Source organism: Palaemon carinicauda, chromosome 1, assembly GCF_036898095.1.
Source record: "Palaemon carinicauda isolate YSFRI2023 chromosome 1, ASM3689809v2, whole genome shotgun sequence".
Lineage (NCBI taxonomy): Eukaryota > Metazoa > Arthropoda > Malacostraca > Decapoda > Palaemonidae > Palaemon > Palaemon carinicauda.
Genome location: NC_090725.1, coordinates 256,893,622 through 256,918,435, shown reverse-complemented (window position 1 = coordinate 256,918,435; position 24,814 = coordinate 256,893,622). Strand labels below are relative to the sequence as shown.

General features: G+C 42.5%; 1 protein-coding gene across 1 annotated transcript in view; it reads left to right on the top strand.

Annotated features, from left to right (window-relative positions):
* The window catches only part of LOC137655373 (ATP-dependent zinc metalloprotease YME1L-like), a 135,896-nt gene that overhangs the window by 102,818 nt on the left and 8,264 nt on the right, over positions 1 to 24,814 (top strand). Inside the window, exons 13-14 of the mRNA XM_068389266.1 lie at positions 17,445 to 17,591; positions 20,391 to 20,555. Of these exons, the coding sequence (XP_068245367.1) occupies positions 17,445 to 17,591; positions 20,391 to 20,555 (312 nt within the window). The remainder of the gene's footprint in view (positions 1 to 17,444; positions 17,592 to 20,390; positions 20,556 to 24,814) is intronic.

Here is a 24,814-nt window from a genome sequence, read left to right as displayed (position 1 = left end):
GGAAATGTGAGAAAAGGAAGAAAATAAGCACTGTTAATAACAGACCCAACAGAGGACAACCACACGATACACACAAGAATAGAGAACTGAGCACTCGATGCTCAATGGCGTAATGTTTACTTCGTGTGTCGAAATAAAATTCGGGTGTAGAGCCAAAAATTTGCTCGAATTTTACTTCGGATGTTGGAAAATTCGGATGTAGATACGTTCGTGTGTAGAGGTTCCACTGTAGATATTTTTGCCTTATAATAACATATCCCTTCAAAAGTATTGTATCTACCCAGGACAGTAACGCTTTCAGTGAACCTCCCCTCTCCTATGATCCTGTAGGTAGTAATGCTGTCAGTGAACCTAGGTGGTGCATTGTTGTCATTACTCGAGTGTCTTTATAGTTTTTCTTTGACCCTAGCTACATGCTGGTTTATATCCTTTAGTTTAATCTGGCCCTGATTTGCTTTTTCTTGCTTTTCAACCACCTCGAACTCTGATTTCATAATGTAACTATAGTACTGTACTGTGTTTTTTATCATTTGGACTTTGGCACTGAATGATCTCATAGACCTCGGTGCTGAACTGTGTGGCCCAAATTGATATATCCATAGATCCATTCCTCCCATGTGTTGCCCAGTAGACCAAACAGATGGCGCTACACGATCATCATGACAGTTTTGTCAATACTAATAACTATAATCTTTGTCGAGGTCCCAGTGAAGACTGGATTCACCAACTTAAACTTTATTTTTTATTTTTAGAATATGGATGATTTGTATGTCAAATTTGAAGGAGCTAAAAGTATGTCTTTACCCAGTTTTTAAGATACATGTATATACTAAACTGCCCAAAAACATGGAAGGCAGTATTGGTAGAATTGGTAATACAAAAGTTCCTGTTATGGGACCCGGCCGGTATGCCAATACTGTATATGGGGTTATAGGAAGAAAAACAAAATCTTGAAAAAAAATTCACTGAGCTTCGTATGGCAATGGAGAATGAGTATACGAAGTATTTTGTCAAAATTCCTTTCTTTCTTTCATAGTTACAGGGTACTTGGTAAAAGTAACCCTATAAACCAAAAACCTTGTTCCCTACAAGAAAATGCAGTATTTCTACTGTTATCTTAAATTTTGATAATTATTACATTTTAATATAAAACAAATTGTGAGCGATGGCATCTATATAGATTCCATGATTCACAAGACGATGTATTACGTAGTAATTACACCCTTTGGCCTTTAGTCCTAGAACAAACCTCATAGAGAGTACATGTTTGAGTTTGACCTCTGGCATTCACTCGTTCTTATGTCTGTCTCGGTATAGGCAAGAATTTCATCATGCCAAAGAGGAAAAGATAATTTCAACATCTAGCTAACATAAGGAAGAAGAAAATTTGTTTTATGAAGAGATCATCTTTTATGATTGAATTATGATAAATAACTTTTTTTGGTCTATTAATATCCAAAAAGGAACATAAAATTTATAATAATTATGATTTATTAATATCGTCTTTATAAAAATACAAAGAAAAACTTTGAATGCCCATATCTCAAAACTATACTTATAGACCTTCAAATTCTATCTTCTCCTTTAGTTTTAAAGATATAGCATTGAAATTTGGTATATAACTTCAAAAGACATTATTAGGGTTAATTTTTTTACCATAATGAAAAAATTCTAGCAAAAAAAAGACGAAGAAAAAAACTCTTCATTTGATTGGAGGTCTACATCAGGTCTAGATAGAGTAGTAGTCCAAGGTCTTAATATTAATTATCAAGGAAGGAGGTAGAATTTGAAAAACTCACTTTCAGGATAACTCACCCTGGTGCCGCAAAACCGAAGGTCAGAGGCAAAAATCCTTATCAGTTTGGAAGATGTCCTAAGTCACCTTATTATGTGGTATGAATGCCAAAGTCCTGTCCTTAAAAATGGGCATTAGCTGGCCGGCCCCCTTTAAGCCAACTGGATATTTGTAACGAAACAGGAGCTGGAATGAAAGTTGAATTGTTAATAAGGTTAGTGGCAGGTAGATAGAAGGGGAAGCCTGTCACAGGCTGCATGCATAGGCTAATTAAGTAAGGGATTGAAAAACAGTTTCCTGATTTTGTGTCAGGTTTTTATGAATCTAATAGTTCCCATTGAGGTTCAGATTCATCTATATAGAAAATGATTAGCATTTATGAGGATGCTTATCGTATTACATACTTTCCTGTCAAACGTACAACTATCTGTTACAGTTGGTTTTCTTGATAAACTTATGCTTGTGAAGATTATATAAAACAAAAGATTATAGAATGATTTCTCACAAGATTAGGCTGTTTTATCATATGTTAGTGTAAATGATGGAGTCAGTAGACTATTATAAGAACTGCAGTTAAGAGGAACAGAACTTCCTGCGTGGGTGAGTACTTTTCTCACCACTCTGTTGAAGTCTCTGTGTGCGCCTCCTCCACCACCACAACCTCCGACTGCTCCAGTCAAAGCGACCCCAAGGATTCCTTTGGAACCCTCGTCGAGTTCGTCCATTGGGAGTCAAGATCCTAGAGGGAGATCAACGTCGGATAAGGCCTGCAGATCACCTCCACCCCGATCGTGTGCAGAAGGTCCTTGAAGGCAAGGGAAACCATGACCAAAAGACAGAAAAGGAGGATGAGAGGCGTAACTCCACCACATGCCGACATCATCCGCCCTAGGATGAGTAGGGACTTAGGCTCGCCCTGGGAGATAACAATCCATCCCTTTAATCCTCAAGAGATTGAGGTAGTGCTGCTGGACCAGCGTCTGATTTCCTTACCTCCCCCAGAGGAAGAACCTTCAGCTCCTACTGCCAAAGCCTCGTCAAGTCCCTGAAAATCCTCGCAAGTTCCCCCTCCTAAGACCATGAAGGAACATTCTGTGCGTAGGGAATCGAAGGACATCAAGATGAAACCCAAGAACGCTGCGGCAAGGGAAGCTCTCCTATGGCTGAGGCACAAAGAAGGTTACCTGTGGTGGATCCCTTTAGTGTTATAGTCGACGACCCTGACCTACCCCAGACAATGGATGTGAGCCAGGAGTGGACGACCCCTTGGATTCCGATGACGAGAGTTTCAAAGGCGGCTAGTCCGAACTATCGCTCTGAACAAGAGAGACGTGAGTCGGAGCTCACCTTTTTGCAGATCCTCGCTTGCATGAGGGCCATCAATAGGCTATCTACTCCTAGTTCCACCACTCAGGAGGGGAAGGATATGGTTCTTTGATGAAATATTTGAGACCCAGAAGCCTTCCAGGTCCAGTGCCACTTTGCCCTGGTCTAAGGGTTTGACAGCCACCAAAAGGAAAGCTATCGCCCAGATAGCTTGAACTTGTAGTTCCTTAAGGGCAGGTTCCTCCTCTCGGTCGCTTCTACTTCCTTTTGTTTTACAAAGGAAGTATTACGAGATCGAAGGGGAACCTCATTCCACCATATCCCTCGTCCCTTCAGTAGTCTAACGAAGGGTCACCCGACTCGAACCCTCTCCTCTCTGAGGGCCTCCTCCCTCTCGGCATTTGAGTTCTTGAACATAGAGAGAGGCGCGAAGTACACCATGCAGGCTGCTTCGTGACTTGATCTATGGCTAGAATCCTTGAGCTTTATGGTCCACTTCCACCATCTTTCGAAGGAGTTGGCCAGGAAGACTTTAGAGTCTAACTGTTGTCTGGTACCTGAACTCTGAGTTCCTGTGGCATCACGGTGTCAACTTGTGGGCAAGCGCTTTCTCAAGAGAAGAGATACCGTCATCGGGAAATTCCATAAGCAAGTCCCGAAGGTGGAAGTCTCCCGGATGAGGAACTCCACCCTTGAGGGTTCGTCTCTCTTCGTTCCAGAAGAGATAGAGAGGGCTGCTGAGCGATGGAGGAAATCGTCGAATGATTCTCTCCTCCATAGGGCCATGACATTGCGGCCCTATGGTAGACTTTTCCAGTCATCTCGGACTCAGCAAGTGCTTTTCTCTTCTCACCCGTCAACTTTAGCGAAGGTGTCTGAGCGGCCCTTTCCATCCAAAGGTCATAAAGGGACCAAGTCCTTCAGAGGAAAGAAGGGAGGAAAGGGAGGTGGCCAAAGTGGTCACTCCCATTAGGAATGGCATTTCTCCTCCCTTACCACCTGAAGGAGGATGCCTATAACGCCGCTGACAGTTCTGCCTTGTGAAGCTGCCACAGCTTCACAGTGCAGAGCTCGGGACGGTCGAAGTGATCGCTCTAGGGTATCGCGTCCCATTCATTCAATCTCTTCCTCCTCTGACTCAGGATCCTGTGAATCTAAGCTTCTATGCAAAGGGACCCGCAAAGGAGCTAGCCCTCAGGGCTGAAGTTCAGACCATGCTGCAGAAGGGCGCTCTCCAAGAGGCTGCGGATGGGTTCCCAGGCTGCTGCAGTTGAATTTTTCTGGTGTAAAAGTGACTGGAGGCTGGAGACCAGTCATCGATCTCTCTCCTCCGAACAAGTTTGTGCAACGGACACGGTTTAGAATGGAGACAGCAGACACAGTCATTCAAGCGGTTCGTCCAAGGGACTTCATGTGCACACTGGATGTGAAGGACGCATACTTCCAGATCCCAATCCATCCGTCTTCAAAGGAGTATCCAAGATTCATACATGAGGAAAAGGCATACCAGTTCAAGGTTCTATGCTTTGGTCTCGTGACAGCTCATCAGGTATTCACCAGAGTGTTCGCCCTAGTGTCATCTTGGGCTCACAGGAACGGCATCCGTCTTCTCAGATATCTGGACGACTGGCTTATCATAGCAGACTCGGAGATGACCCTTCTTCGTCACTGAGACATTCTTCTCGAGTTTTGTCAGGATCTGGGGATCCTGATAAATCACAGGAAGCATTACTGCAACTTTCACAAAGGCTGGTATACCTTTGTATTATAATAGACACTGTCCAAGAGAAAGTCTTCCCATCAGACGAAAGAGTACACAGACTGAGGGAAGTGGCCGTGCCCTTCATCAGAAAAGAAGTCCTTCCGGCCTCTAGTTGGTAGAGTCTGTTAGGCCATCTAACCTCTCTCATCCGTCTAGTTCCAAATGTCCACCTCAGGATTAGATCCCTGTAATGGCAGCTGAAGTGTAGGTGGAACCAACACTCCGATCCACCGGACACTCGAGTTCCTATAATTCAGGATCAGGGGACGAATTTGAATTGGTGGATGGCAGACGAAAAACTTTGACGGGGCCAGAACCTTCTTGTTCCCCCTCTGGATTTGATGCTCTTCACAGATGCATCAAAAGAAGGGTGGGGTTGCTGACCTGCGGCACCATACGATCTCCAGTCTTTGGTCAGTCAGAAAGGTACCAGCACATAAATCTTCTAGAGATGAGAGCAGCTTACCTAGCTCTTCATCAGTTCCAACAGTTGCTGGCAGGTCACTCTGTGGTGTTGATGAGCGACAACACCACAGTAGTGGCTTACATAAACAAACAGGGCGGTACCTTTTTGCAGCCTCTATGCCATCTTGCAGTAAAGATCCTCAGATGGTCAGAAGATCATTTGGTGTCCCTATCAGCTCGCTTCATTTATGGCAAGAGAAATGTGCTCGCAGACAATCTAAGCAGAGCGACTCAGATAGTAGGCTCCGAATGGTCTTTGAATCATCAGATAGCCAACAAAGTCCTGACTTTGTGGGGTTTCCTGACTGTAGATCTGTTTACAACATCTCTGAACAGCAAGCTTCCGCTGTACTGTTTTCCAGTCCCGAACCCTCAGGCTCTATGGCAAGATGCATTTCAACAATGGTTGGACAACATCGACGTGTACGCCTTTCCCCCGTTTTGTCTGATGAAAAGACTGCTCAACAAGCCCAGAACGTCCAAAGATCTAATGATGACCCTTGTAGCTCCGCTATGGCATCCCGCAGAGTGGTTTCCAGACCTCCTGCAACTCCTAGTAGATCTACCTCGAGAGCTTCCTTCACGACCAGATCTACACAAACAACCACACGTGAACATCTTTCACAGGACCGTACAGTTGCTTCGACTTCACGCCTGGAGACCATCCAGCATCTCTTCTCTCAGAAGGGCTTTTCATGACAAGTTGTAGAGAGAATGTCCTGTTACTTGCGTACGTCCTCAGCCTCCGTCTACTTGGCAAAATGGAGAGTATTTTGTGGTTGGTGTCGTGGAAGGAATATCTCTCCACTTGATGCCAGTATTCCAGTAATAGCAGAGTTCCTTGTATACCTTCGTGAGGAAAGCTCCTTTTGGTCTTGGCAGTGAAAGGCTATCGCTCAGCCTTAAGCCTCACCTTTAGGCTGAAGGAAGTTGACACAGCCTCTTTGTTGGAGCTTTCTTCACTCATATGGAGTTATAGATCACTTGCCCTCTGTCAGAGATTAGGCCTCCTCCTTGGAACGTGGTTCATGTCTTGAGATCCTTAAAAGAACCTCCCTACAAACTATTACGCCATGCAACTGACCGAAACCTCCCTGTGAAGACTGCGTTCCAGCTCGCTTTAGCCTCGGCAAAGAGAGTCAGTGAACTTCATAGCCTCTCGTATGACATTGCCCATTCAAGGGGATTGGGGGGGAAGTGACACTCAGCTTCGTCCCCGAGTTCATTGCTAAGACTCAAAATCCGGGGTACTTGACCATAGAGTCGGGCCTTTTCAGATAGCGAGTCTTCGTTCTGTAACCAATGACCCAGATCAGTTGTTACCATGCCCAGTGAGGAGTTTGAGATACTATCTTAAACGCACTGCAGCAACACGGCCCTGACTAACACCTCTGTTTGTTTGCTCAGTGAGAGTAAAGAGGAGGATCACTTGGAACAGACTGTTTCCTCCTGGATCCGCCAAGTGATCGAAAAAGCCTTGGCTCTTGACTCTCCTCTGGCTCGCCGACCTAGAGCCCATGATGTCAGGGGAATCAGCACTTCCCTGGCATTCAAACGCAACCTCTCCGTGTTGCAAGTACTTCAAGCGGACGTGTGGAAGAGACAGACCACCTTCACAACCCATTACTTAAAAGACGTGACCCACAGGATACTCGATACGTTCACTATCAGTCCTGTGGTGGTTGCTCAACAAGTAGTTCAAGAATACCTCTGGCTACTTGATGGACAAGTAGCAGTTGGTTGAAGGCATTAGATACCTGGATTGAAACTGGGATGAATGAGAGAATGTCTGGCTTTGATTTCTTCATCTTCCCCTCCCTTGGGGTACAGCACCATGGGTCCCTCTGCAAGCTGGTTTCAACCTCTGCAGGTAATTATCACTTCCCTTGTGTAGCCTAGTATGTCATAAATTTTTATACTGTCCACGTCCCCATTGCTTTCTGCAAGGTAAGCACTGCGATACGTCTTGATTTTCCTATATAAACTCAGAAGGTGTTCATACAAGACAACAACCTATATTACACTGCATTGCACAAGCCACTACTATACACACTTTGTATATTTTAGCGAGGTGTCAATGTTTTCCCTATACAGTCACATACTGTACTAGGTAAAACTGGGTCAATATCCATGCCAGAACTAAGACTTCCATCCACTTAAGTGTGAGTCATCCACATAAATAACGGAAGGTTTGTTAGTATGGGAACAAATGACAAATTCGGAGATAATTTGTATTTTTCCCTAACTAATACAAACCTGGAGTTATTTATATAAATTGGCTCACCATCACCTGTCCCCTAGAAGTCCTGCCTGCAATCAAAAGTGACGTACCTCACTGCTGTGAGAGTATATACTGTATAGAGCCAGCTGGGTACCCCCCAGCCTACCCACGCAAGCGGTTTGGCAGGGTTGCCAGTTCGCACCTCAAGTCTAATGGCTACCTTCCAGCTTTGCCGAAAGATAATCCAAATAAATAACTCCAGGTTTGTATTAGTTAGGGAAAAATACAAATTATCTCCGAATTTGTCATTTTTCTAGCCTAACTATAGCAACAGATCAGGGTCCTGTAATGGAGCCCTTAGTCAGTGTCAATAGTAGATGGTCACTAAAATCAGGGTTTTCAGGTGTGCTGACTAAACAAATGTTGGTCAGATATACAGTAATTGGAATCCAAGAAAAAAAACAGGTCACAGCAGATGCGTTCAACTTTGATAATTTAATTTGATTGAATGTAACAATCTACAGTGCTATAAATGATGTCAAGACTAAGAATAGATTCTGACTCATGTCTTACACAATCAGAATTTAAGATACAGAAGCGTTAGGACAACAGATGAATTTCCAAGTTCCTCGACCCGGAGTTTACCCCTAAAATAATGGAGAAAAAAAAATCCATTTTATTTCATTTCAATAGACACATCTCTATTAGGTGCTTTAGTGCTTTGGTATTTCATTGAAATTTTAAATAAAAATATAACTCATGTCTTTTGTGAGAAATGGTTTGTAATTGTTCATATGGGTCTAATAGATAATTTTTAAATATCAAACTTAGCCGGTGAATATATAAATAGCTGACGTCTCCGTCGGTCGACAGATTCCAAAAACTCGTGAGCGATCGCCATGAAGGATGCCGGGTGTGCCCACCAGCGCCGACTATCGGCCAGATACCGCATATACTTCTCAACCAAACCAGTTTTTCTCTGTCGGTGTTAAAGACAACACTGATTCCGCTCGCGCTTGACCTCGAGTTTTCTACCGATTGGTGAAGTACTTGGTTTTGGTCTTATTGCTTTCGCCGTGTTGGATTATTCAATACTATCTTCAAAAGAAATGCTTTTGAAAGGAGAGGAAAAGTTTTTGCCCTTGCTTTTTTAATCTTGCTCTGGTTTTTCCATAGAGAAAAGATGGCCGACCCTTCCCTCAGTGTACGGAAGTGTGTTAAAGGCTTTTAGTAATTATTTTATCACTTTATAAATTATAGTTGATATTTATAGATTTACCTCTATATATTTTATATCTCACCCGCCTTTATTAGGCCTCTTCGATTAGCTTTCCATTTACTGTATACTAAACATCGAAATAAATTTTATGTTTTTGTTTATATGCGGCCTTTACCTATTCTTTGTAGGCGGTCCTAACTTGGAAAACGAAGTTAAACAACGTTGAGCCCATTCAACTTTTAATTTTGTTTAGATTAAAACAGTTGCTCTGTAAGAGTGATGAGATGAATATTTTTAGAAAATATTTTAAGAAATTTATTCTTTGAAAAGTCTTCGTGCTGTTTTTCAAAGAAGAACTAACGTTTGGATTATTTATGCTACGCAGTTTGCGCTCTATCGTTACGATAGAGAAAGAGAGAATAACGGTTTCACTTTGCAGAAAGAGTAAATCGATTTTGACGTTTTGTTCATTCTTCTTTCAAACTGAAGTTTTTTAGATACTAATTTAAAGGAACATGATAATTTTCAATTTCTGAGTCCTTTCAGTTTTTTCCTTTAGTACCTATTATTGACGAAGGGTGAGTGGGCCATTCTCTTGTGAGTGACAAAAGAAAGAGAGAGAGAGAGAGAGAGAGAGAGAGAGAGAGAGAGAGAGAGAGAGAGATCCGATCTTTATTCTCGTCCCAAGTCTCTGTACAAGGAGTTTGGGAGCGAGTAACGATGTTCTCGCTTCAGTTTTTTACTCTCGTCCCAAGTCTCTGTACGGGGAGAGAGGATAAAACGTTTTAGTTTTTATTCTCGTCCCAAGGCACTGTACGGTGAGAGATTGAAAACGTAGTCCTTAGTGAACTAGTGTTTAGTCTCATCCCCAGTTACTGATCTTTTTAACTTTATATATTTCCGTTTTATTCGATATATACAGTGAACCCTCGCTACTTCGCGGTTCGACCATCGCGGATTCACCACTTCGCGGATTTTTTCCATAACCCATATATATACAGTAACACACATATATATATATATATATATATATATATATATATATATATATATGTATGCATGTATTTATGTATATATGTATGTATGTATATATGTAGGTATGTATGTGTATACTGTACATATAAATATATATATATATACACACACACACACACATATATATATATATATATATATATATATATATATATATATATATATATATATATATATATATATCTCTAAAGTAGGAAGATGTGATGTAGTTCTAAGGGAATAGTATGGGAAATATGTCTTGGTAATAAGCAAAGCTCTACCGCCAGTTTGTTTCTTCATTATGATCAGAGATAAATGTAAACAAAACATTGGTTGCCATTTTTTAACGTGTTTTTTAGCTTGTTTAGGAAACGCATGATATAAAATTGCCTTTAATATTTGTGCCTGTTTTAGTTTAGGGTACTGTAGTACATGCATTAAGTGTTCTGTACATTAAAGGGTAGTTTGTTAACAGTACTACGTACAAGGGAAGGTTTTAAAAGTCTGAATATACATGTTGAATAAATAGGTAAATATGGTGTCACTACTTCGCGGATTTTCACCTATCGCGGCCGCGTCTGGAACCTATCTACCGCGATAAACGAGGGTTCACTGTATGTATATGTTTATTGATTTTTGCATGTGTGTTTCATTTTGTACTAATGTGCTTACATTATACGACTCTTTTCGCAATTCTAACCTTTTGATTTAAGGGAGAATTGCGTGCTTTAGGTAGAAATCAGTTTTATTCATGTCTAATGTGAAATTATTAAAAAATGTGATATCAGTGAAGTAAATGCAAAAAAAAAAAAAAAATAAAAAAAAAATAAAAAAAAAAATAAATAAAAAAACATGTTCTGTGTTGCGGAGGGTTCGTTTGTTCGTGCTTGTCACTTGCCTAGTCCGAGACCTCTTTCAGGCTCCCCTGCACCAGGAAGAAGGAATGTCGTAGGACCTAAGGGAGTGAGGAGTGTAAACCAACGAACAGACGTTCCCTCAAAGGTATCAGACGTTGCTCGTCAAGCACGTCCTTGCCATAAGACAGGAGAGACGAAGTTTCTCCTCGTCTTCCGATGATTCGTCTCTTTAAAAGCATGGGCGTAAAGTTTCGAGACGTTTGAAACGTTTATTAGTTCCTTCAGAACAAGTTCAACGTCTTAGCTGTAGTCATCATAAGAGTCCCGTTCATAGCGATGACGTTTATGTACAGACGTTTCTGCCACAGACTCGACGTGACGTGGAGCGGTAGACACCGTAGACACAACGTGACGTCGAGTGTCAGTCACCGTAGTCACGATATTGTAGCGGGATGTATACAAAACACAACCCCCACACCCTTGATCACTCTTACTTCCAAAATATCCCACAACACAAACTTTCCCCTTACTTTACTTTAAACTGGACTCTTGGACAGAAGGAAAATGAAAACAAAACATAGCCTTAAAACTATATTAACACAACCAAAAACAGAACACATATCATTAAACTGACTTAACACTAGAACAAATCACTTATCACCAAACCATCCACCATATGCCATAACCCAGGAACAATCACAATTTATCATAAATTCAATAGACAAAAAAACACACAAAATTCGCTGTATATATCGGTGCGTGATGGTACCGAAAACTCGCCAACAATCGAAAAAACAATATCCTTTTAATGTACCCAACACCGTCAGTCCACGCACAGTACCAAAAGCACACTTAAGACTAAATAAATTACTTAATACTAAACACCAATCATATTCTGCAACACAAAAAATTAATGCCAAACCAAGAGAACCTCTTGGTTCACACGCAACAGTCCTTAAGCAAGTTGTAGCCTACTAGCACTGGCCAACACTATCGTACGGCCAATTCGACCATGCAATCTTATGCGGTGGTCGTCGTTATCAATTGTCGTGAGAGAAATCCGTATTTTATAGCCAGGTCATCAACGTTCAAAAATTCTGTATTTCAGCAGTCTATTCCTACATTCATTGTCCGGTCCGGGTCGTCATCAAGCTATTCATATACAATCTAATACACACGGCTGGCAAACACCACCTTCCAGGCCAAACTAAAACTCCAAGGAGTATAAAGGAATCCAAAGGAGGAATTACGGCCTGCAATAAAAAAGAAAAAAAAACGCTTACGAAAACTCCTAACTAACTAAACTATCGTACTATAATCAAAGATAAACAATAAACTTTCTATCATTCACGAACGCGCCTAACAAAAATGAATAAAAACAGTACTTACTCAGAACATAAAAACACTAAACAGCCGGCTTCCGAAGAACAAAAAAATGCAGAACCGACTCCTTCTATCGTCCAAGATCTAATGCTTTCGCCCAAGACATTCATCACCACCCTATCCTAGCTAAAAAAAATGTAAACAAACAACCTCAAATATACCAACAATCTTTCCAACTTCAAACAATCATTCGCTAATTACCCCTTTTCTTCGGCGCGCACCGCGGACACACAAAACACGCACACACAAACGCACATACACACATTCTCTCGCGCACGCGCGATCTAACAAAACTAAAGCACATGAAATTCTCTCTCTCTCTCTCTCTCTCTCTGACAAAACTAAAGCAAATAAACACTTTCTTTCTCTTGCGGTTTGACAAAACTTAAGTAAATAAACACCCACACTCACTCACTCACTCTCTCTCTCTCTCTCTCTCTCTCTCTCTCTAATGACAAAGCTAAAGCAAATAAAATGTCTCTATTTAACAATACTAAAACAACTCTCTCTCTCTCTCTCTCTCTCTGTGACAAAACTAAAGCCAATACTGTAAACACTTTCTCTCTCTCTCTCTCTCTCTCTCTCTCTGTGACAAAACTAAAGCCAATACTGTAAACACTTTCTCTCTCTCTCTCTCTCTCTCTCTCTGACAAAACTTAAATAAACACACTCTCACTCTCTCTCTCTCTCTCTCTCTCTCTCTCTCTCTCTCTCTCTCTCTCTCTCTCTCTCTCTCTCTCTCACTCTTGATTTGGCAAACAAAAAATAAATTAAAATAAAATTAATCCTCCACAATATAGCATCAATCAGCAGTCACCGCTGTTACTACGTGATGTTTGAACGCCAGCCACCGCAGTCACAGGTTGATCCGAAGTTAAATGTTTTGCAAGATATGCTGTTAAAGCTTTCTTCTTTTAATATAAGCTTTCGATCCTGTTCCTGTGCGAAAGGATCCTTTGCTTTTTGTACGTCACGGTTCTGGGATACGTGATTCGGGTCTTCATCCTTCTAGACGAGCTTTGTTACGCCACGCTGACGTTATCCCTAGTGACAGCTTTGCTGTTTAACGAGATGCGGAGCATAAATCTCGATGTAACTTTGATCGCTTTGAACGTCAGCCACCGCAGTCACAGCGTGACGTTGAGCTGCAGACACCGCAGACACGACGTGACGTTGAGCGGTAGACACCGTAGACATGACGTGACGTCGAGGGTCAGTCATCGTAGTCACGACATAGCATCGAACAGCAGTCACCGCTGTTACTACGGGACGTTTGAACGTCAGTTACTTCTGTCACGACGTGTAGTAGAATAACATTCTCTGCAGTCACAATGTGACATCGACCCTCCAACTTTAACTTCTGTTCATATACAAGTTGATGTAGCCTGTCAGGCTTTTCCTTCACGTCATTCTGAATATAAATCTCCTTCTCGCAAGACTTTAGATTTATCAGATGATGTGCCTTCTGAAGAAGTTGATGACCCCCTTTCAACTAATGTACCTTTCGGGAGTCATTCAGAAGAGGAGTAACCTAGGGTGGTCCAACAATCCCTTGCTTTTTAATTATGAATTTCTTTAGTGAAATTTTGTCCTACTCGTTTTGTAATGGCTGCTCCGCCGTCTGAGTTTACTCTTGGTATGACTTTCTTCGACTCCTACATTTACGAAGTCAGTTCTCTCTTGTTCTTCCAAGAGGGCCATGCTCTTACTGGGAGACTGGTTGGAACCCAGGAGAAGTTTAGGAAAGTCTGCTTTTGCTTTTCCTCCTTCTTAATTAGCTTCTCGCTCGGGCGTCTGGTGTGACACAGGAGAAGCTCGAGGAGAAGTTCTCGGCTTGGGAGTACCTGCCTCTGCCCAGGGAGACTTCTTAAGCCTAGTGGACTCTCCTCGTCGTCTAGCCATGAGACGCTCCAAGATTTTATGGTCTGCTTCAAAGCTAGACCATCTCCTGTTAGGAGTTTTTTTTCGAGCGTTTGAAGTTTTTTATTTGTTGGATTGGTCACTGGGAGCCTTAAGTAAGAAGGTCTCTCCAGTTGTCAATGTATTGCTGTACAATTATGTCATGCATGAACAAGGCTATCAGGGATGGCTCCAATGATCTGGCAGCCACGTTCACTGCAGGAACAAGGCTATCAGGGATGGCTCCAATGATCTGGCAGCCACGTTCACTGCAGGAGTACTTAAGATGTAAGTGCGCTCAATGTGTTCGTTGTCAAGACAAAGTTCACGATGAAGACTACCAAATCTGTCTTGGCAGCAGTAAGGGAAGGCGACTGGATGGTCTCTCTCGACCTTCAGGATGCATACTTCTACATCCCGATTCATCCAAACTTTCAACAACATCTGAGGTTTGTGGACGGGAAAGTAATGTACCAATTTCGAGCACTATGCTTCGGCCTCATTCCTGCTCCTCTTGTTTTTACAAGGCCCTTGCAAAATGTAGCAAGCTTTCTACATTTTTTGAGGATTCAGAGCCTCCCTTTATTTTGACGACTGGCTAATCAGGGCGTCGTCATTAAATCGCTGTCTGGAGAGCCTCTAATGGACATTAGACCTAACCAAGGAGCTAGGTCTCATAGTGAACGTAGAGAAGTCGTAACTTACAGTACTCCATCCCAGACTATTCTTTATTTGGGAATGGAGATACAGTGTCGGATTTTTCGGGGCCTTTTCGTCTCCCACAAGAATGGAACAAGCTCTGTTAAAAGTCCTTCACTTGCAAGAGAAAAACAGTTGCTCTGTAAGAGTTTGAACGAGCCTCGTGGGAACTCTTTCATCGCTGGAGTAGTTTATCTCTCTGGGGAGACTCAACCTTTGCCCTCTCCAATTTCACCTAAACCATTGGAACAAGGAGAAGGGCTTAGAGAGTATCTCTTTCCCAATCTCCAACTCAGTCTAGACATGTCTGACTTGGTGGGACAGCAACATCAGACTTCGAGAAGGTCTTTCTCTTGCGATCAAGAACCCAAACCATGTGTTGTATTCAAATGCATCGGATTTGGGTTAGGGAGCTCCGCTGGACAGTCTGGAATGCTCGGGTCTTTGGTCCACGGATCAGAAGGAACTCCATTTAAGGCAAGTAACATCTCTCCTTTGGCGAGATTTGTGCAAGGAAAAATGAATGTCTTGGCGGACTGCCTCAGCAGAAGAGGACAAGTCGTCTCCATGGAGTGGACGTTGCATAAGACTGTGTGCGAGAAGCTATGGATGACATGGGGTCAACCCACCATAGATCTTTTTGCGACTTCACTGACAAAGAGGCTCTCGACTTACTGCTTTCCAGTTCCAGATCCAGAGGCAGCCCACATAGACGCTTTCCTGCTGGACTGGTCTCACCTGGACGTTTATGCCTTTCCACCTTTCAAGATCCTAAACAAGGTGCTGCAGAAGTTCACCTCTCACGAAGGGACCAGGTTGACGTTGGTTGCTCCACTCTGGCCCGCGAGAGAGTGGTTCACAGAGGTACTTCTATGGCTGGTAGACGTTCCAAGAAGTCTGCCGTTACGGATGGATCTCTTGCGACAGCCTCACGTAAAGAGATTTCATCAAAGCCTCCCCACGCTTCGTCTAACTGCCTTCAGCCTATCGAAAGACTCTCTTGAGCTCGAGGGTTTTCGAAGGAGGCAGCTAGAGCGATCGCGAGGGCTAGAAGATCCTCTACCATCAGGATCTATCAGTCGAATTGGGAGGTATTTAGAGACTGGTGCAAGTCCTCCTCTATTTCCTCTTCCAAGTGCCTCTGTAGCGCAGATTGCGGATTTTCTGCTTTATCTGAGAAACGGTCGCTCCCTCTCTGCATCCACCATTAAAGGCTACGGAAGCATGTTAGCTTCTGTTTTCAGGCATAAGGGTTTGGATCTTTCTAATAACAAAGATCTCCAAGACCTGCTTAAGTCTTTCGAGACTTCCAAGGAGCGTCATATTTCGACTCCTGCTTGGAACTTGGATGTGGTCCTACAGTTCCTTATGTCAGACAGGTTTGAACCATTAAATTCAGCCTCCCTGAAGGATCTTACCCTCAAGACACTTTTTTTGGTGAGCTTGGCTTCGGCTACAACGGTTAGTGAGATACATGCTTTTAGCAAGAACATCGGCTTCTCCGCTAATAAAGCAGTATGCGCTCTTCAACTTGGTTTTTTGGCCAAGAATGAACTTCCGTCTCGTCCTTGGCCTAAATCATTTGAAATCCCCAGTCTTTCTGAGATTGTGGGGAATGAAGTTGAAAGAGTGCTGTGCCCCGTTAGAGCTCTTAAATTTTGTTTATCCAGAACTAAACCGCGACGAGGTTGTTCAGAGGCTTTATGGTGCTCCGTTAAAAAGCCCTCTTTGCCCATGTCTAAGAATGCGTGGTCTTATTTTATTAGACTTTTGATTCGGGAGGCACACACTCATTTAAGTGAGAAGGATCATAATTTACTTAAAGTCAAGGCTCATGAAGTTAGAGCGATAGCAACTTCTGTAGCGTTTAAGCAAAATAGATCCATTAAAAGTATTATGGACGCGACCTTTTGGAGAGGCAAGTCGGTTTTCGCTTCATATTACTTGAAAGATGTCCAGACTCTTTATGAGGACTGCTACACACTGGGACCATTCGTAGCAGCGAGTGCAGTAGTGGGTGAAGGCTCTACCACTACATTCCCTAATCCCAATATCCTTTTAATCTACTCTTGAAATTTTTAATCTTATTTTGGGTTGTACGGGAGACTAATAAGTTTTTCGCAATCTTTTGGATTTGGCGGGTGGTCAAAATATTGTTTCTTGAGAGCGCCCAGATTAAGGGTATTGATGAGGTCCTGTTATAGGGGTGTTCACCCTGGATATAGCAGCTCCTGGGAGTCTTTCAGCATCCTAAGAGGATCGCTGGGCTTCGTGAGGATAGCGGATTAATGAGGCAGAGTAATTATCAGAGTCAGCTTCCTTACCAGGAACCTATACTTAAGTTTGTTTTTTGAATAGTTGTCAAAAACTCTTGAGCATATGCGCCTTTATTGTTTTAATACTGGTCTCTACCCACCACCATGGGTGTGAATCAGCTATTTATATATTCACCGGCTAAGTTTAATATTTAAAAATGATATTTTCATTATAAAATAAATTTTTGAATATACTTACCCGGTGAATATATAATATTAAAGGCCTTCCTCCCCGATAGAGACCCTACGGACTGAGAAAAACTGGTTTGATTGAGAAGTATATGCGGTATCTGGCCGATAGTTGGCGCTGGTGGGCACAGCCGGCATCCTTCATGGCGATCGCTCGCGAGTTTTTGGAATCTGTCGACCGACGGAGACGTCAGCTATTTATATATTCACCGGGTAAGTATATTTAAAAATTTATTTTATAATGAAAATATCATTTTAAGAGTAATTTGGTAATATTTAATTAATACTGTTGATTTACAGACTGCATACATCCCCGCTAAAGAGCAGTACCACTTAACACGAAGTCAGATGTTAGCTTCAATGGACTCCCTGATGGGTGGCAGAGCTGCTGAGGAAATCATTTTTGGCTCTGACTTGATAACTTCAGGAGCATCTTCTGATCTTAAGGTAATGAATACTTGAGCATTTTATCAATTGCTGTGGAACACATCATTAAAGAAGGGAGCTTTGTCCATCTTTTAAACCTATTTTGATTTATGATCATAAAATATTCCCCTATCCAGTTGGAAAAGATTTGACTTCCCAATTAACTGTTTTGAATAAATAAAAAGGCAAGTTAAGTTAAAATTAAGAATTCCTAAGTATTCTCTACATAGCAGTAGTCTTCCCTCGGCAACATTAATTGGTTCACTCAGAAGTCCGTCCTAGTGAACAAACACATTGCTTCTTCCATGAATGCAAGTTATTTTTATGAACCACCCCTGCTGTTCATAACACTTGCTGTCTCCAGAAGCTTGGCATGTCAATGTTTCCCTTTAAAATTTATTTTTTTTTGTTTTCTCTCCTTCCAATATACTAATGCCTCTAGAGAAGCAATAAGACTAACTATGGTCTAAGAACTTACTGTGCATGTTGTATTGTCTTAAACTTGATTTGGTTGTGTAAAGACGTCGGCTGCAGATTGTAAAAGATTGTTATTTTTTAATGGTTTAAAGATGTCTTCTCCCAGATTTGTTAGCAATTACTGCATAGATTACCCAAGAAAATTGTTTTTGGGGAGTCGGTAATCCACATTCTCTTTGTTTCTCATGGCGTGGGACAATTTTGTGATTTAGAGATACATTGTGAGGAGTTTGAAGGCTTCACAGTTTCTCTTTAAAAAAGTATGTTTCATGGTTTTCATAAGATTAGAAATTCAAAGGATCAAAGAAAACTTTACTTTTAGTTCAGGGGGAAATCCAAAGAATACTAGACCAGTTGATTGTACAGTAAAGGTGTTAATGACAAAAATGCCATTCGAGCCTCTGGCTTGGATACAATTATAACTAGTCTAGATTTGATAAAAAAGCTTTTAACATCATTAGCTTCTTTTTTGAAATATCAGAAGACCAAAGCTTTTAATCAACGGTAATATTTCTGGCCTAACCTGCCCTGTTTGTCATAGCCTCTCTTCTCAAGTAATGGCTTGTAGAGTTTTAGTGCAACAATCAGTAAGGATTTTGAGGGTTCGTGGCTCATGCAATTCAAAATCCTCTCATATCCTTTTAGTGCAAAACCCTCTCATTCCCACATTTCTAGCTATTCTAAGATGAATGCGTAGAAGGTCACATATGAGGTAAACAAATAGACAAATTAGAGGTTAATAATGCCTTGGATAATCCTTCAGATAAAGAAGACGACAAGGAAGATATAGAGAAAGAACCCGAATCAGATATCTCCTTTTAGTCTTTAACACAGCTTATTTCAGAAAAATATCCAAATAAGTTAGTTGAGGTAAGCTATTATGTTGAATGTTATTCAAGATTGTCTGTAATGACTGCTTCTATGATGACTTATAAATTGTTATTGATGAGAAAGAAAATTGGTAAATTTTAAAATTGATGAGAAAGAAAATTGGTAAATTTTAAAATTTTAGTGCTAATGGTTAATTAAATTGTTTCTGGAGAAGAATCAACATGAACATCAGATGGATATATAAATAAGAAATTTCATTATCAAAATTCTGTGTTCTTCTAAATTTTCACTGGAAACCTGTATATTCTATCTATTAGGTAATTAAATCAGACATGATGGAAGAAAGCCTATGCATGTAATTAAATTCACCATTATGTTCCATAATTTTATTTGCTTTTAAATTATGCCAGCTATATTTTTGTTAGTTGAAAACTGTCAAATGTGGCTGCATGTGATGAGATGTCAGTGGACTTCCTCATTTTATGTATTCATGTATCTGCTATTTTTTTTTATTTACATTAAGAAATTTGAGATTATTATTGCTCTTCCGGCTTTCTCCTGTAAAACTATAACTTACGTTAGTATGAAGATGAAGAATGCATTTTGATTGGGGAAGTGAGGTGATGGTGAGTTTGGTCTAGTCCCCTGCTTTGAAATTCCTCTCATCCTTATATTCCGATTTATATTGTGCTTTTCTTTATCCTATCATGTGTTTTCTTCATAACCTTATTTGAACCTTAAAAAGTTAACTTTTCAAGTATCCATAAAGTTATGTCCCCCTCTAGCTGCTAACTCATTTCTTACACATGTTCTCACTCTCACTACTTCTTTCCTAACTCGAGTAGATAGGGTTAGAAATGAAGTAGTGAGGGTGAGAATGGGTATAAGAAGTGAGTTAGCAGCTAGAGTGGATATGAATGTGTTGAGGTGGTTTGGCCATGTTGAGAGAATGGAAAATGGCTGTCTGCTAAAGAAGGTTATGAATGCAAGAGTTGATGGGAGAAGTACAAGAGGAAGGCCAAGGTTTGGGTGGATGGATGGAGTGAAGAAAGCTCTGGGTGATAGGAGGATAGATGTGAGAGAGGCAAGAGAGCATGCTAGAAGTAGGAATGAATGGCGAGCGATTGTGACGCAGTTCCGGTAGGCCCTGCCACTTCCTCCGGTTACCTTGGATGACCGCGGAGGTAGCAGCAGTAGGGGATTCAGCTTTATGATGCTTCATCTGTGGTGGATAACGGGGGAGGGTGGGCTGTGGCACCCTAGTAGTACCAGCCGAACTCGGTTGAGTCCCATGTCAGGCTGGGAGGAACGTAGAGAGGAAAGGTCCCCTTTTTTTTCATTTGTTTGATGTCGGCTACTCCCCAAAATTTGGGGGGGAGTGCCTTGGTATATGTATGTATGATGTCCTCCCAGTGATTATGGTTATTTCCATATAAGACATGTAAAAAAATATATATTGCAAAGTATAATTGCACTTCATAATCCCAAATATAATATTTGCCCCTTCAACAGCAAGCTACAAGTATTGCAACTCACATGGTAAAGGACCTAGGTATGAGTGAGATTGTTGGACTGCGAACCTTTGAGGATAATTCTAGTCAACTGATAAGTACTGGCGACTCTTTAGGATACTCCACCAAAGAAGCCATTGACACAGAGATAAAAAAACTATTGCAGGTAAGTCATAATTCTTTTCATGCCATTTGTTTTAACAATGGTGAATTATCTGATATGGCGATATGTCAGAAATTATATGGTTGAGCCTCTAAATAACTAATTTATTTTACAAGAAAACAAAAAGTAATTGCCTGTATAATTTCAGCATGGTGTTGTAATTGCCATCAGTTTAACTATAGCTGTCATGTCTATTGTACTCCCTTTGAAATACTGTAGTATATAAATAGTAGAAAAATATATGACCTCATAGATCATATAGTTACTGCATAGTAATTTATTCTTAGGTTATGATAAATGCAGCTGATTGCTTTTTTTTTTTATTTCATATCCATGTAATTTGTTGTAATAATTATTTTATACAGTATCTTAGGTTAGTCCTGAAATACAGTATATGTAATCTTAATGCTCTTCTTTATCGTATGGTTCTTGATATTGATGATATTTTGAATTTATTTGCTAATGTTTCTTTACATGTTCATATTCTATTATCGACTACAGTTTTGCTATAATAAGCATTCACAAAAACAATATTTACCCCTTCAATTCTTAGTTGAAATTTTGATAGTTATTATGAAACATTTATTTATTCACAGGTTTCCTTATCAGAAGTAAATCTTGTTATGAAATTTACATCACATTTTTCTTGAATCTACCACTCATAGGGTATATCTTGCTTGCAATATGACTGCTGAGAAAATTGTTATATATGTAGTTCTAACTAGTGTTGTAGAGGTTAGAGGCATTCAACAGCCAAAAGATTTTTGTTTCATCACAGTTTCATGTGTCATAAGTAGCATTTAGTACAGTAGAGTCCCCAATTACTGTATGCGAGAATTTGGTCAATCCATAGCCTCGCATAAATGGAAAATCCCTCATTTCAAAATACATAACGGGACTAATTCCATTAGGCTCAAGGCAAATGGCAACTTACCCACTCATACGTTTTTACTACCCTTTTTCAATACTTTCTATGTCCTGTTACTGTATTTTTTCTAAAATTAGATCGTTCTTATGAATAAATAGAATAATAAAAAGTTGTTCTGACACTACAAACCTTACGCTATTAGGGATTATCTTTCGGCAGAGCGGGAAGACTAGCCATTAAGAATTTGAAGCGAGGTGGTAATTACCCAAACCGCTAGTTAGCGGCAGTAGTGACGGGTAGTGGGGGTTCCCAGCCACCCCTCTCACTCACACACCAGTGAAACCGAGTCACCTTTTTCTCTTGGCTTGAGGAGAATGGACATGTGCGCGCTGCTCTTAAAAGACTTGGCCATTATATTAACATTCTTTTTCTTTTCAAGTGTATATGTTCTTCTTCTGTGCCCTTATGCGTACTTGTCCAGGGTGGGAGGGCCACTCTTGCGGTACATTCATGTCCTTGGTTGAGGCCTACCCCCATTCAATGTGTCCAACCTGCAGGGGCGTTGCTGTGACCAGGGTAACACCTGTGAGGAGTGTAGGGAGTGGTCTACCTCCCATTGGGAGAGATTTGGGTGCCGGCAGAAGTCCATGAGGGATTCTTTGCCTTTAGGGTCTTCCTCAAGGGTGAAGAAACCTTAGACATCTTCTCTGACCCCTCGGTTTCTTCCCTAAGCTCTTGCTTGTTTGGCCTCTTCTGAGGGGCGGTTGAGTTGGAGCTGAATACCAACTTACTCCAAGGCAACCTAGGGGATTCTGTCACGTTGCTGCCTCCCCTAGAGAAACAGCTTCGCCCCCGCCCTTGTGTGAGTCCTTCTCACTTTATAATTTTTTGCAGGTTTGGCAGTTGCTGGGTGTGGCTGGGCCTCCTTCCAGCTTCCAGGGATGTACTCTAGAACTTCTGCAGCACGGGGCCTAAAGGAGTTGTCCTTCTCCAGTGTCCTCCGAAGTGGAAGTCCTGTCTCCTGTGAGTGGTGTTATAGACACATTTGCTGTCTGTGAGGCCCACCTTTCGCCTTCTCATGCTTCTGCTCCTGCTAGTTGTGCATGCCGATGAGACCAGTGCACCCTGCTGCTTGCCTCCCCAACGGCGACCTTTTGCCGACAACGAGACCTCTTGCCACCCTCGTATCTCTTCATCCTCCAAGGACTGTAGTCCTCTTCACGCGCCCAGACCTTCGTCCTTGCCCTTCGTCAAGCAGTGCTCTAGTTCCCGAGACTAACGATCTTCTCCCCATTCTCCTACTCGTGATCGTAACTCACCAGCTCGTGATTGTCACTCTGCAGAACAGCGTTTGCTTGCTCGTGATCGTCACTTGTCTTGTGCACCCTCTACCTCTGCCCGCTGTTCTCCTGTTTGCTATTGCGTGTCACCTCGTGATCACAGTTTTCCAGCACGCATCTCGCCAGTTCGCCAGCGCATGATCCTCCAACACTCCATTTGCCATCTTGTCCTCCACCTAGACGATCTCCTACCAGAAGGCGCTCACCTGCCCAGCAATTGCAAGCGCACCACTCGCTATCCTGCTTCCTACTCTAGCTCTCCGATTGACAACGTGTTGCACGCCAACGTGTCACACGCCAACGCGTCGCTTGCTATCGCGTTGCTTGCCTACCTATCGCTATCCTGCGCGCCGCTCGTCGACGCTCATCTGCTTGTCGATCTCCAGTGCGTAAGCGTCAATCTTCAGCCTGTAGGAGGTTTTCGAGACCAGCCCTGCCTTCTCTACCATGCTCGCCATCTCCCGCACATGACTGAAGTTCCCACTCGCGATTTCCATTTTTTCGGGTGCATTTCACGTGCTCCCGCAAGTACTTCATGGGCTCTTGCGAGCAATCAAGGTTCAACACCCCAACAACTCAGCAGAGAGGTAGCAGTAGCAGTGGGCAGCCTGCACCTTGTCAGGCTTTGCGAGCAAGAGGCGGACGGCCTATTCTATTCCCTGAAGGGTTCAGGGTCCACCAAATAAGTTCGCTGATGATCCCATCTCTCCAGATCAACCGAGGAAGATTACTCAGGAAGGCATGTAGATGCCTGTTCGGGTTGATCAATGTAAGCAGCTTTCTTCCCCTCAGTTCCAGGTACCGAGGTAGCGTTCCCCAAGTAGGCGATCTCCACCACCAGGGTTCCCCAAGGAAACCCCAGACCTGTAAACTGTGGGGGAAGTACCCTTCATGGTTTGACACCTTGATCAAAGCCATCAAGTAGGTGGTGGTTGACACAACCCAGCAAGAGCAGATGTGCGTGACTGCCTTCAACACAACTTTCTAAGAAAAGGTTGGCGGTAGTTTCTACCCCAAGGATTCATATACAGAAATCGATGTCCTTCTCGTCCTCTTCTACTTTTCCAACAGACCCTAGGAGGAAACTTGTTTCTAGCAGGGCCCCGGAACCCCCAATGATTCTCTCGCCCATCGGAAGACCACGTGGAGCTGCAGGGGGGGGGGGGTTGCCGGGATTCAGTTCAGCTCTTCTCCCCTAGAGTTGAACACCAGTCCTTACCACGAAGGAGAAGAGGAGGATGCCAAAGCCAACTTCACCTCACGCCAATCTTCAGCATCCTCGTTCAAGCAGGGGCTTATGCCCTCCGTGGGAGATCTCACTCATGCCTTATTTCAGACCCTCTCCTATAGAGGTCACACCACTGGAGCACCGACCCGTCTCCTGACCACCACTGGAGGACGAGGAACCTCCTGCAAGAGAGGTTCAGACCTCCACGGAACGGCGATGACTTTCCAGACCTTCCCTGCCGGAAGAGGACCTACCATTTCGCAGAGAGTCTTAAGGATGTCAAGACTATTCCCAAGAACTCCAAGCCAAGAGCAACTCTCCTACAAGAGAGCTTGCTCTTCCCCAGGAGCAGGAGTGTCAGCAAGCGACATTCCCTCAGTTGAAGGCTCGACCCACCCCAAGCTCCTATTGGTGAGAGATTGCAGTTGGATGATAACTTAGACTCGGAAGATGGCTATCTCCCTAGTGCTGCTACCACCCTTGAGTTTCACTCTGAAGCTGAGCAAAGGGAGTCAGAGTATGCCTTCTGGCAAGTCCTAGCCTGTGTGAGGGCCATCAATGGGTTGGCTAACCCTGAGAGGGCTCCTCAGGAAGGCAAGGACACGGTCTTGTACCATGTACATGGTACCCAACGATCACGTAACGCCAGTGCAGCCCCGCCCCGGTCTAAGGGATTGACAGTAGCCAGGAAGAAGGCATTTTCTCAAATCGCTGTTTCCTCTAGCTTTCTTCGAACAGGTTCGTCTTCCAAACTCCTCCCTCCTTCCTTTATCCAGCAGAGGAGATACTATGAGGTCACAGACAAACCCCTTCCGGCTTTGCATTT